Source organism: Eurosta solidaginis, unplaced genomic scaffold (genome assembly GCF_040869045.1).
Source record: "Eurosta solidaginis isolate ZX-2024a unplaced genomic scaffold, ASM4086904v1 ctg00000151.1, whole genome shotgun sequence".
Lineage (NCBI taxonomy): Eukaryota > Metazoa > Arthropoda > Insecta > Diptera > Tephritidae > Eurosta > Eurosta solidaginis.
Window position 1 is genome coordinate 493,920 of NW_027136891.1, and position 15,134 is coordinate 509,053.

Below are 15,134 nucleotides of genomic sequence, written 5' to 3' on the forward strand. Positions count from 1 at the left end.
TTTGAAAATTGTCAAAATATTTTCTTTTCCCAGTAAGATGAGTCATACAACAAAACTGCATGTAAAAAATTTTCATAGATTCTAAATACAGGCTTCGAGATTTTGATACGGAGTTCCAAAAAAATTCTCGAATTTTCCAATTTTTTCGAAAACATTTTCGAATTGGTTGGGGAATCATAAAACATAGTTTTCCTTGCGCGAATTCGAAAATTCGAGGTTTTTAAAAATTTATAAATATGTGAATTCTTAATTATTTTTTTAGAAGTTTAGGACCATTTTTCCCCAATTTCCAAAATTTGCATTGAATTTTGAAAAAACTTTTTCCGAATGGTGTTTTATATATTCTTCCATGCAAAGTTCGAAACTGTTACTTTTTGTAAGAAATTTCTTTCAGAAGTGATTTTCACAGCTTCGTTATATAATTTACTTAAATTTTCCTTAAAATCAACGAAAATGAAATATTCAAATTTGTGCTGCTGTTTTTTAACACGCCGGTGTATATATGCATTTGTTTTGTTTGCGTAGAACGAAAAGCAAAAATGCCAAGTACACCAAGAACTCGCGTAAAGAAATTGACTTTATAAGTACTCCTACAATTACTTTAAATTGTTTCTATGTGTTAGTGTAATTGTTTGCGTTTACGTTATGATTTTATGCATCACTTTGTGTAATTGTATATGTCGTTGTATATGCGTGTGTTTGTAATGAATTTTTATTTTAAAAACGCGTGTTAACGCTCGCTTATTTACATTTTTATCGCTAATACGCAGCATGAAGTAGCGTCCTTTGTAGTAAACTTTGGCAATACGCGGCCAATAGTAATGAGCCACTGTCGTCTTATTTCTTAGCACCACAATGCCACTTAGTGTCAAGCCCAGAAAGTACTCAACGCTATCCTCGCCCTAGTTTGTGAAAAAAAAAGAAAAGAAAATATTGTTAGAAGTTATGACAAACCGTAAATATACATAAATACATACAAATTTATATTAACAACAACTATTTACTATAGTATGATTTAAAATATTTCGAAGCTCAATTATAATGCAAACTTGAGCCATCACTTAATAAGAGAATAATATTTTAAGGCGGAACATCCGATGGAACCGAACATGATATACCAAGATTTTAACTAAATCCAGTCTTTTCAGATTATTCATAACTACACCATATGTTAGGACGATATGGGTTTACTACTAAAGACGACAGCCTTTCAGATGCTGTTGGAACATGTTGGTCTCGTTTATGTAATGCTTTATATCAGTGTATTGGTATTCACTTGTGAGTATCAACCACGAAATAAAATAAATAGGTCAGTATCAAAAAACCACCAGTCAAGTATAAGTATTTCCGTATATAGACTTACAAATGAAGGACGATCATGTCGGTGGTTTGTTTAATCTAGTGACCTAATCTGGTAAATATTTATGAATGAATTTTCAAGGCTTTTTGAAGTCTTATTGGAAAAAATATCACAAGCTATTTCTCTTAAACTGTATATCCTTTCAGACTCTTTCTAGGATCCATTTTGATCGTATTTGAATCCGTACTAAAATATTCTTCTGATCCTTGTCGGAAGCTTAATTGAAGTCTGTTAAAAGACCATTACTCGAGCTAAGATATATCATTTGTTAGAAGTAAAAGCATAGGAGAGGTTGAACTGGCTGGTCAAAAAAGCTCTCACATAGACATAAGGTGTCCATACAAAAATATAAAGAGGAGGCAGGATATCACAAACGGGTCCAGGGACTACAGTGATAGCTCATGCCAGTTTTTTGACCCGACAATTATAGATTTTAAAATTAAATATAATAGCTAAATTCTAAGCTAAAATTACACAAAGCTTTAGTTACAACCAAAAGGAGCCTCTTTACACTTCAATAGTAGAACAATAAAAGATAATAAGAAAATGCCCTAAAATCTACAAATTACCCTCCACTATGTATAATGGAAAAGAGAAATTGATATCTCCGGTGCGAGAGATGCTCCATGCTACCTGGCTGTTTTCGGATAAAAAAAAATCGCAAAACCAAACTGAAGGATACAGTTCCGATACGTTCCGGAATATATCCCCAATAAGATACCAGCAAGATAGCCTCATGAACGATTTGAACATTCTAGGTCATCCAACTCCTTCTTTCCATGAGGAACTTGGGTTGCTGAAGCCCCGCCTGTTAAATAAACGGGACTAGTGACGGGTAGGTAAGATTGAAAAGTTATGCTGCATAGCACCTTGAATCCCCAAAGACGGATATACAAACAGAGCATACCATTTTCGACGGTAGACAGTATCCTAGATCAGCGCGATTCGTCATCTCTTTGAAGGTAATGTACGCATACTATCCTGGACTGATGAGGCAGTTTACAAGTGACGCCTCTTAAGAGGAGTACAAATCACACCCGTAGGGATTATGAAGATTATGTAGATGCGATTAGACAGGTCGAAAAACTTCTTCGGAAAATTAAAGGATATGCCAACAGCGAACACTGCTGCCGCTGGTAATATACTAAAGGCTCTACTCCACTATGGTCGAGAAAGCAGCTGAGGCAAAACTTGAATTCAATGTGGGTTTCTAAATGAACCTTTTTTGAGATTATATACATTGTGTAGCGCAACGTCGTCAAAGGGCTGGCAGCGCTATTTATAATTTCCCTAAACCAATTGTCGATCTCTACGTAAGACGTAAAAAATTGAATGTTTACGTATCATTAGTAGGTGAGGTTCTGGAGCGCGACTCAAAGTTCCTTACTGATGGAGGAGTCGAGATGACCAAGAAAGGTCATCGTGGTCATATAACATTGTTTCCGAGATGGTCCAGGTAGTACCTTAATGATGTTGAGTTTTGTAACATAAATGATCAATATCCAACAAAGAACCATTAACATCGATAGCACACCCTTTACTCTTTGGGGTGTATCTTAAGCGCTACACGAATAATAAGAAGACCCAAAATTAAGTTATTTATATTGGCGCAAGGGTCAGCTGGTTACGCAGCAAGTCGTGTCCTTAAATAACAACAACACAAAATATTTCATCACCTCCTTGTAAAGTGCAACGAAAACTTTTGCATATTTCGACAGCGTGCCAAGTTTTCCAAAGATGTTATTAAAATTCAATAAAGCTATTAGGTATGTAATGTTCGCACTCTTAAAAACTTCTGTCAATAAGTGAGAGGCGACAATTGAGTGCAGGTAAGAGGATGGTAGCTTTCAGTGTTGTTATGACAAAGTTGTAGAGGATTTAAACACGGTATACTTGTTAAACAATATACTTTTTTTCATACCAGACTAAACTACCACTATGGATAATAGTCATTATCCTTTGTGAAGGCACTTTAAAATACTTCTTGGTGCTATGATAATGGGAGCATCTAGGGTGATTGGCTCTACTCGGGCGCCATTTAAGAAGTGAGTTTAGTCGAGGTAATACTTATATAATACAGGGTCATGTAGAGGTCGTACAAAACCCAAATCAAAAAACACGATGTTTATGTGTTTTAATCAATAACTTAAATAATGTCGGACTAAGGACAACGGGGTTTCATACCAATAAAGTGATTAGTAAAAGAATAAGGCAGCCATAAGGCTTATCAGTATGCGATGAAATAATTTCGGTCTAAGGACAACGGGGTTTCATACCAATAAAGTGATTAGTAAAAGAATAAGGCAGCCATAAGGCTTATCAGTATGCGATGAACGCTGTTGGTGACAGCGCATATTACTCCTGCGATGTGAGGATCGATGGTTGACAAAAGCTGAGCAAAGGTCCGTGAGAGTATGTAAATAATTGTGGCGGGCCAATATAAAAGAAGGGATCGAGAAGGATTTTATAACAACAGGTGATATACTTTGGAATAGAGGAGTGAACAACAGTGACGTTGGGATGACAGAGTTCGTACTACTAGTAGATACGGAGAAATTGGGATTGCAGAAGGATTGCGCAGGTATATGTTTACCTTTTGGTAGAATATTTTACTCATACCATATTTGCACATTAGTGTAAAGTGCCATAAAAGTGGTTAGGACGTTCTGCATAGGCTGGTTCGCTCGAGATGGAAACGTTCCCGGTAGGCACCTCCAGCCCACAACAGCAGAATCCACTCATAGTTGGAGACGAAAAAAAGAACAGAATGGGTGAGGAATGTTAAGACTAAAAATCAGCACCGAAGCCAAAACCGAAATCGGACGGCGTGTCATCATCGGAATGTCAGCGGTTTGTTATCGGCGAGTTATCCGTTTGTACCTCGTTTCTTATCGACGCGTGATCGGTTTGTTATAGGTAAATTATTGACGAGATATAGATAAGTTATCGCTTTGTTAGCGATGTGTTATAAATTTGCTATCGATAGCAGTGGTTATTTATGAGTTACCAAGTTCGTCCACGAATTACGGTTAGTTATCGTAAAGTTATCGATTTATTACTGAGTGCTAATCGAAAAGTTATGGATAGCTTATAAAATCTTATCCACTTGTTATCAAAAAGTTCTTTTATTATGGAAGAGTTATCGATAGTTTATAAATACTTATCAATTTGTTATCAAAAAGTTATCAATTTGCTATCAGAATATCACCAATTTGTTATCGTCTTCTTACCAAAAAGTTATCTTATAGACGAGGGATATTATAGGTATTGTGATGAACATTAGCATCAATAATTGATTCACATCACTAATCTGATACTAAGTAAATAAAGGCACAACAACAATAAAGTAAGCTGCCACTCTTGTGTACATCAAATCAATCATCATTTATTCACATACACCCAAGGCAGCAGAGAGATACTCATAAACGCATGTCATCATCAGGCGCAGTAGTACTCACATATACACATGCATATGGATACAAACTACAAATATACATGTATAGAGTTGGTGACCAAGCATGAAGTTCGCGAAGTTACTAGATCTTAGGAGAAATGGGTGGACGAGGCAACAGAGAGTATAAAAGCAGCGAAAGCTGAGTAGTCAGTAAGCAGTTTGATTTAAGCACGCTATTGGTTGCGAAAAGAAGTTCAATTGCGAAGTACTCGCAAAGTAGTCTAATAAAGACCATTTTGTAATACAGAATATTGGAGTGTTTTATTCAACAGTTTAGCGACACGAACGTAAGCAGATGGTTGCAAATAAGCGGAATTTCCCGAATTTCGTTATAGTATGCTATGGAGGAGATAAAGACGGACGAGTTATGGCTTTGTAGGTTATCGAAAAATTGTGGGTCTTGTTACTGATTTATTATTTATGGTTAATCGAATGCTACCAATAAATTATGGATTTGTTTTCGGAAAGTTATCGAATGACAAACGATACGCTATCGAAACGTTATCGATTTGTTAACGAGGTGTTAACAATTTGATATGGACATACTATTGATTTCTTATCACAATTCTCATTTCAAAAGTTCCGAAATTATTTGTTCTAGTAAAGTCAACTGGGAGATCATGAGCAGGTCTTACAATCTTAGAGTAACAAATTTGTTGTGATCATTAGCAAGAGGGGACTCTTGGTTCATGATTGGTATTCTGACTGGACACTGCCTTCTGAAATCGTATGCTTTTTTATAAGGTTTTATCAGTGATAACGGATGTAGGAAGTACGTGCTGGAGTAGTAAGCGATAGAGCACGTTTTTTGGTCGTATTTTGCGCTCGCCAAGCTGAGACCCCAGCATTAAGGAGTAGCGCAGCTATCAGATCTAGCAGAAATGAAGAGCATAGGTCCTAGAAAGCTTCTAATATTTGCCAAGAGGGCGGAGTTATTTTACAATATAAGCTCTGATTTCATATGGGTTTTTCAGTTTGGTCGTTCAGCAAACTTCTGGTAACACTAAAAGAGCTCCTCTCGTACCGGCCACTTTAACCAGTTACCTTCATCTGTTGTGGTTTACTTTCAATCCATTGATCAGCTTTAGTTAACTGCGCGAGTACTGCTACTAATGCCTTTTTTTCTGATTATGGTATTTTCTATTAATTGATTTGGTATCTGATTGCGCTGATATTTTTTATTTATTTATTTAGTTTTCTTCGATTCTTGACCACAATATGTACGCCCACGCGTGGTGTTGTTAATGGCATTCGATGTGTGGGTGTTCTCTGATTTAGCAACAAATAATTTTTATCACTTACTCGGTCAGAGATGAAATAAATTATTTCGACAAATATGTAGATTCTACCATCTTTTATATTTTATCTATTACTTTGAAGCTACACTCCCAATAACCGCCCACCAATAACTACGCCATAAAACGCAACACTAAAGCACTAGCCATAAAGTCTTTCTAATATCTTAAGTATAACGAGTTAATAAATTTTTGTTTGAGTAATGTATTTGAGATAAAAGAAGATTATAGATGTCATAAAAATTTCATACGCTTATTTAATAAAACACTAAAATAATAAAATACAACGCCCGAACAATAGGAAATGGCTGTTAAAAAAGTTGTGTGAAATATTAGTAAACATATTTTCGGGCTCGCGAATCGAGATTTTCGTTGTTGGTAAATACAAACACTCTGGGTGCTTATGAGACTTTAACCCTCATTTGGACTGATGGGTCCAGCCAGACCGTTTTTGAACTTTTATTCACTATTTCTAATACAGGAGATGGCCCCTTTTTTACATCCTTGGACCGATTTCGCCAATTTAGTTTTGAGTTATTTTTGAAAGTTCACGGAAGGCTTAAAAGAGCATTAAATATAACAAGAATATCAGCTAGTTGACCCGTCAATCTTCGTGACATGACTTGACCGATTTCTGTACGTTTTTTTGTTCCGTTCGTTATGGTTTAAGGATGGTGTAGAAGAAAAAATAAGAAAAATGGGTGGTACCTCGCCTTTTAATAGGAAACATTTTACTTAGCCATATCTTCGCAATTATTTAAAACAGCTATTCAATATATGGTATATAGATGGCATACATGAGGGAATTGAGCGGTGAGTGGGAGGTAGGGGTGGGAGTGGGATTGAGATGAGAGAGGGAGCGTGAATAGGAATGGTTGTGATTGCGGAGTGTGGGGTGGGATCGGAGGTGGGAGAGGAAGCGGGGACGGATGAGGGAGTGGGAGTAGGGTGAAATGAGAGTGGACATAGTAGTAGGTACGGGAATGGTAGTGGGTGTGGAAACTGAAATGGGAGCATGGATTGGGAATGGTAGCGGTAGTGCAAGTGATATTTAGAATGGGAATGGGAGTGGATGAGGAGCGCGAGTATGAGTGGAAATAGCTGAGGGCGTGTTAGTAGAAACGGGGATGGTAATGGCAGTAGGAGTAAGTGTGGGATTAGGAACGGGAATGGGACTAAGGAGTGGGAGAAGAAGAAGGAATAATATTGGGAACGCGGATGAGAGTGGGCCAGTAGGTGTGGGAGGGGTGGTGGAAATGGAGTGAGAGTGGGAATGGGAGGGAGATCAATGGAATAGGGGCTGGACAAGAATAAGTAGATAATGGAACCTTTAGTAGAAGAGAACGGTAAAGAGAGTGAAAAGGAATAGAGAGGTTCAGTTTTTGAATATTGGCAAACCAATTTTCGAAAATAACAAAGTCTGCTGGTTACAGTCGTGTTATATATGTTTTAAGTGCATTAAAATAAACTTTAACTTAAAAATTTTGATTTGATTTTGATTTAACGAACACCTTATTTAAGTTTTCAAGATGGTATACCAAAATTAACTGAAGCTCCCATAAGATGATGTTAAATTTTCTGTTGCTTCCAGCCAGTCTGATTGGTACTCTATATGAAAATGAGGGTTAATAATGACAAAAGAAAATGTCATGGTAATGAAGTCTTCGGGTCAAATAAGAAAAGGATATAATTATATTCCATATCTACAAGCACTCTTTAATTTAATTCTTATAAATTGTTATTTATTACTTCATTCACATAAGCCGCCAAGTCAAAGAGGGAGCCACACTTTGTCGCTTTTCATATACAACACAAGTTCACCATCTACCTTAAATTCTTATCATTACCAGCCATCAAACAATAAAATATTATGACATCCGCACACCACTACCAAAATTGCTACCGAACCCAAATGAAGGCAAGTCGTCGGCGCAACCTATAAGCCATCAAGACCATTCATTTCGCCATTCAGTCATTTGTCACTATTTTGGCACTCATTGTCGCCAAACATTGGCCGCCGTCTATTTGACCAAATTGTTTTCCTTCCTTGATTTTATTATCCTTACACCGTCCACCCACTACCCACGCAACGTCAATTTCATTTGTGTCCGTTATGCTTTATGATTAAGTAGAAGAGTGAGAGAAAAGAAAAAAATTACTTTTCGTGTTTACAGGCGTCTGATGTTTGTCTTTTATTGTCGTGGGCCTTTAGTAGCTCGTTTTTACTTTTGTCCCTTTATTGTGCTCCAACTCGTATTTGTAATTTAATGCTTCTGCGTAAATTTTCGCTTCATTTCCATTTTTTATGGCATTTTTGATATCCTGCCGAAATAAATCAGCAAGGCTGCTTGTTGGACTGGAGAATGTAAATGTAATGTTATTACATATTCCAGTGTATGCGTCTGAAAGATACATTCAAATTTATGTGATCATATATTTTGTGAAGTGCGTATGTAATTACGGCGGTACTTTTCCAAAAACTCAAAAATGAGAAGGGTTAGGGTTACGACTCGAATTAAAGGCGAAAATATGCCATTTCGAAATCGCTTCGAATATGAAATGAACTCGCGAAAATAAATTATCTAGAATGCATTTTTTTAGATTCGTGTCGGGTTCTATGCAAACTCCATCGAATCAATTTTCACGAAAGCATATTTTTGTATGACCCTTTCTGGACCTACGTACAGTTGTAGATTTGGCCTCGCTAGCGAAAACCAATGGCTCGCAAAGTAAATAAGATAGTTTGTATTCACGACTAAGAGAGTTAACGGTTTATTATCGACTTAATAACAAAAAATTATCGATTTACTACAGAAAATATTTTCATTATTTATTAAAAAGTTGTCGATTTTATTATCGAAAAATTATCGATTTGTTATCAAAAAGTTATCAATCAGTTGTTAAAAAATGTATAGAAAAGTTATCAACTTTTTTACCAAATCGAACTTTTGGAGGTATTTTTTTATCAGAGTGATAAAAATTTGCTATCGGCCTGTTAAATATATGTTATCAATGACTTATAGTTTTTTTATGAAAATCAATGACACAGCTGCAAGTTACAGACTGTAGCCAGTCCTTTAATATGCCCATTTGAAACCAATAAGAATCCTATTACAAACCGATATTCCGAACAGAAGAATAACTTGCCGGTGTTTTTGTTGTTGTTGTCGCAGCAACAAAGACACTTCCCGATTGATTGAGATTTGAGTATTTTCGTTGCCTCTTACGACAGGCATACCTGCTGCGGGTATATTGCAACCCCCCTATCCCGTTGGGGTAAAAACTCTTCGGTATCGGTTATTGCCGTGAAAAGCCATAGAAGTCCTTCCCAAAAAGATTGAAACTATTTGTTACTGGTAAAGTATATCCTGTTAACAAAAAGTATAAGTTTGGAACCAGAAATTATATATATAAAGTACTAGCTTTACCAGGCGCACGTTGTAACGCCCGAGATCGAATTGATGTTGCGTTATTTTTCTGTTTTGTTTGTTGATAATTTAGTTTATTGTTCTGTAAATTGAATTGAATTTTGTGCGCATATTTGGTGAAATTTTCTGTTAAAACATTTTATTCTTGTATCTTATTGTATCTTATTTTATATTGTTGTATTGCTTTTACCGCTGATGATTGTTTCTTTGATTACATTCCAAAGAAGCATGACTGGTGAGCCAATTTTCAAAGTTGATATATGCGCAGCCATTCCTTTTGGTTCTAAGGAGTATAGAAATTCATTTGGATAATTCACAATTTTATCTTCATCTGTAATTGTGTCGATCGATTTATATTTCGTCACTTCACCAGGAAATTGATTTTGAAAGCGATCATTGATTTTGTTAACAAGATCATTTTTGGGACCTAAGATAGTTCTTTCGCATAGCCAAAAAACAAAAACATTTAAATTTAAAATTCTTAATTCTGAAATATGAAAAACTTTCGTCTTGATCGAAGGAACCTCGAGCCAAAATTTGGTGATGATCGAAGTATAGCAAACACGTTTTCATAGGGAACACACACACAGAATTTGATTTTTATAGAAGATATATATAGGCTGAAGCTAAACAATTTTTGTAACAGCGGCAGATTACTAAACGTCCAAAAGGCATAACAGCTAAACTCAACAATGCAGTCAAACTTTAGGTGTTAAAATAACTTAAGTTTGTACGGCAGCCATAGTTTTTCCCCATTCCACATTTTACTGGAGGTTTTAGGACTTAACGTCATATAGCTCCTTACCAATTTTAATTATCCTACCATTACGACATCAAGATATATGCAGTATAATATATTCCATTTGTATGGGAGGTGCCACGCCCCCTTTTTCCCAATTCCATATTTTCTTGGTGGTGTTAAGGATTGGCGTCAAATAACTCCTTACTAAATTTCAATGTTTTGGCATGTATACCTTCAAAGTTTTGCATTACTAAAGATTTCATTTGTATGGGAGGTACCACGGCCCCTTTCTCCAAATTCCGCATTATCTTGGTGGTGTTAGGGATTGACCTTATATAACTCCTCATTGAATTTCAATGTTCTGGCATGTATACCTTTAAAGGTATGCAGTACCAAAGATTCCATTTGTATGGGAGGTGCCACGCCCCTTTTATACATCGAAATTATTTTTAGCCTAAAACCTTCCCGTTGCTCGAAAGAACCCATAACCAAAATTTTGTGATGATTGATGTGTGGGAAATACGTTTCCATAACGAACACACACACACACAGAATTTAATTTATATATATATATGGCTAAACCGATTTGGGATTTCAAAATCAACTAACCATCATCTCTCCTTCCTGTATCTTTCCTCAAAATTTAATGGCAATCTGTCGAGCCGTTCTCGAGTTATGGAGCGACAATCAAAATGTACACTTCTTTTTATATATAGATGACAATTGGGAATAAAGTTGTACAACAACAAAACGTGACTGTAGTCGAATTTTTTTTCAATATATCGCAAGAGAGTGAGTTCGAGTTCCACACCAGAAAATGTTTTGAAAAGGTATACAAAACATACCTGCCAATATGTAAGGAAAATTAAGAAAGAGAACGATGCGAATTGGAAGAGAAGCTCAGCCTGAAATCTCTTCGGAAGTTAACGCACCTTGTATTTGTTTTATTTCTATGTGGAGTTTATAAAAAAGTGACAGGGTTGTTTCTGGATTAGATTTCAATTACTAAGGTGTAAGAGTAGGCATACGTCCTCTCTGCTCAAATTAATAACTGTCGCTGATACAATTTCTGATGAGAGGATAAAAAATTGGCTTGTTTTTGCCATAAGGCAGTCAATCTAATATGGGTTCAACTGCCCTTATTCTCTGTTGGCTTTGGTTCTAAAGTTCTGCTTCGTACAGTTCGCAGTATTCTATTGAGAAACTGATTTCAGTGCCGCGCAGAAATGGTTCCAACATGGACAATTTCCTTTTCAGAGTAAAACTTTACTTTACTTTGCAGATAATATTGCACGCGATTGGATATTGTTTTCTCATACATCCCTGTAATGCAGATTACTAAGTCAACCACATAGCGTCGAGAGTTTTTAGCAAGCGAGTCATCAGTGATCATCTGTTACTAACGTACACAAGGCAGGAGAGTGTTCATCTCCTTTAGGGCATTGCCTAGTGGCCACAGCTGACTATGTTGTACTACCTATCCTCATATTGATCTTTCTACTCTTTAGCATGGAACATATCCAACCAAGCAGAATAGAGAGAGTAGTGGGGAAAGAAATTTATATGGGGTTTTGGACTGGCTAACTGGTTCACGGTTAGGTCAAAGTTGGACGGGATGGTTGGAGCAGGGGTTTTGTGTCAGGTCGAAGTAGGCGGCAAGCTTTAGTTGCCTGAACAGTGCGACCGCAGTGCGGTGGATGAAATGCAAACCTGTACTCTTAAAGCCCTAACTGCATTGATGCAATACATTTTGCAGGCTAGGAATATTCTTTTGGCAGAAAATGGACATTAAGCGGTCTGCTGAAATTATTGGGTGATTGTGGTATTGAGAATTCACTGTTCAATGGGAGTAAATGCTGTACGTCTCAGCCCATTGGAAAACCCCTCTTGCTGCAGCCGAATGGAGGATTACGAAGTGAATAATCAGTAAATTTTATGCTTAACTGTGCAGCTTTTGCCAGAACTAGACAAAGTAATTTTCATCTCGACTTATTAGGATCTTTGTAGGACTTGTCCAGGGTCGATATCGGCCCTATTCGAAACTTCATCGTTACCTCGTATATAACTAATAGCTGTAGCTTATGTTAACATTGTTTTATGTGGTATCATAGCGGACCTTCGTGTTGCCCAAGTGAGCTTTCTTTTCCAGGGTGGCCACCACTTAACCTAACCTTGCCTAACCTAAGGTTTTGAATAGCAGCTTGTGTGGTTTGATTCTTGAAGAAATTATCTTTAAATTGACCTTTCTAATGTGCTGAAAAAATTTGTCTCCATACCCTCGAGCGAAGAGAAAACATCTTAGACCAACTGTTGCAATGAGGGCAAAATGCTTGGACTTCCCCGGTTTTGGAATGAATGCAACCTCGTAACTAAGTGTTCTATGAGAAAATATTTTAGTAAAGCAAAACTGTAACTGTTACATACATATGTATTTATATACACACGTACATATATGAATCTGGGTATACATATATCAACTCAAAGCAGGCTATATGATATTCGATTCCACTCAAGCTAACGCTTCTATGACAATTTTGTTACAATTCTCCTACAATATCCTTTTAATAAATTTCCAGGGGTACTTTGCTCTCAACAACGTAAAATCAATAATAAAAAGTTAATCATCAACATCAAAGCGATATTGTTGATTTCCCTCCCTCCTTACGGGATAGTCATTCTCCTTTTATTAATTAACGCACATATTACATACATACATATGTGTGAAAGGATGCTCACTTACCAACACCGGATGCAAATCCACACCGTACATATCGTGCCATTTAACTTTGTCTAAATAATTTAGCTCCGCTGTTGCTGGTGACATGCCTTTTAATTGCTAATGAAGTTCGCCGACACGTGTTTCCAGTTCGCTACTCTGATTTGGCAGCAAACGAAACTCGGACACATAGCCTTTGGAGTGGCGTCTTTGATCATAATCGCCCAACTCAACTATAATAGATGAGAAGGAAATTTATAAATTAGTGAAAATTTAGTTAATGAAAGGAAACACCGAGGTCAAATTCATTTAAATTTTCTAAGTACATAAATACCGGAATATATAAAAAAATCACTGCGTTACTCATGAAACAATTAAAGCCGAGATGTGAAGTCAATATTACAAAATGGAGTCGCATTAGACAATTCTTGCCCTCATAACTTAGAGGGATGCTTTTTCATTTTTCTCCAACATTGATTTTTTTCGGTATAATACAAAAATGCCATATGCATGCGTTTCTGAAGAATGAAATAACATACAGGGAAATAGTGTTGCGGTTTTCTTTTGACGGCCTACATTGCTAGGCTAGAGAAAACGATAATGTTATAATCAAAGGAACTAAATGGTGTATATTTATTGCATTTCAATACCCCCAACTCTGCAATACTGAAATAGACCGCTGATGTCAATGGCATTACTCAGGATTTCCAGCAATACCATGAAGATGCGGTTGAATATCTCGGAGGCCTCTGTAATAAGAAAACTCGAGACTGACGGTGTAACTTACTAAGACCCAACATTAACATATGAAGACAAAACGTCACAAGGTAAGCTAACTCAGCATATAGTGGAGGATGTTGTAAAAAGATATAGTGGCAGCGATTTTATAGCAATGACACTTCAAAAAATCAGAGGTTGTTGAGTTACCTGAAGACAAGAAAGAAGTTTTGGCTTATTTTATATAGCATTGGCAAACCTCGGAAATGAGAAGAACAACTTGAAATGCTTTTAGCCTTAATGTATATTGGAACGATTTTCAGATATCCCTTGTCAAATTTGGTTTCGAGACAAACCGGTTTCGGCGTTGTGCCATCATCACTGTCAATTAGTGTTCTGATCTGTTGTTGTCATTTGCCTTGTATTTATAGTTCGTAGATTCATGAGCAGTTATTGTCAATATTGATGATTGTATATATTTATGTGTGTTCATTCAGAACCGAGCGTGGTTTTTATTGAGCGATTTGTGGGGCTGCCTGAGGCAGGTAAAAGCCAGTAATTCTATTCGTTTGCCCTTCCTTGTGTGTTTGTGGCTTTGGTGCGTTTATTTTTTTGTTTGTTGTTGTGTTCGTCCGTTTTACCGGTGTGATTACTTTATTTCTTGTAAAAAAGTTTTAAAACTTTAAATATAGTGTCAGAAATTATTGTTTATCTGATCATTTATTATTCTATTGTTGCATGTTTTCTGTTTGTAGATTTCCATGTTTTCGAGAACGTTCAGACGTCGGGCATTTGCTTGTATGTGTAGGACCATGACTATTATATTGATTATTTTGATACAATATTTGAATCTTAAACACTTCTTCAAAGTAATCACTCAGATACAACGGATAAACGCACAACAACAAATAAACATAAAACCATAAGCGTAACAAAACAACAAGCACACAAAAAAGGTCAAACGACTAGAGCCACTGACTTGTACTTACCTCAGTTAGCCACACAATTCGAACACTAAAAACCACACTCGGTTCTGAATGAACAGCACATACATATACATATACAAAAACATTTATTTTGACAATACCTGCTCACGAACCTACGAACTGTAAATACAAGCCAAACGACAACAGCAAATCAGAACGAGAATTGACACTGATGATAGCACAACACCGAAACCGGTTTGTTTCGAAACCAAATTTGATAAGGGATGACCGAAAATCGTTTCAATATACATCAATTGTCCACCCTGTCGGAAAATCAACAAAACAAGCTGAGTCAGCTTTTAGCCGTATTATCAAACCCGACAGCCGTTGTTCTGGCCAAACACTAATTTACCTGCAAAAATAAAAATAAAATCTCCACCTACCTCTCCTCTGAAGAAGAGAGTTCATTTTAGTTTTCTCTTTTCTCGTCGTCAAT

At 36.5% G+C, this 15,134-nt stretch overlaps 1 protein-coding gene across 8 annotated transcripts in view; it reads right to left on the reverse strand.

Moving 5' to 3' along the window:
* Positions 1-15,134, reverse strand: part of LOC137235672 (band 4.1-like protein 4) — a 53,706-nt gene that overhangs the window by 22,931 nt on the left and 15,641 nt on the right. For all 8 annotated transcript variants that reach the window (XR_010948021.1, XR_010948020.1, XR_010948019.1 and 5 more), the window contains exons 4-5: positions 13,020-13,228; positions 750-902 (exon numbers count right to left, since the gene is read on the reverse strand). Coding sequence is in view for 2 of the 8 variants with exons in the window: in XM_067758557.1 (XP_067614658.1) it covers positions 750-902; positions 13,020-13,103 (237 nt within the window). In the remaining 6 variants the exon portion in view is untranslated. The remainder of the gene's footprint in view (positions 1-749; positions 903-13,019; positions 13,229-15,134) is intronic.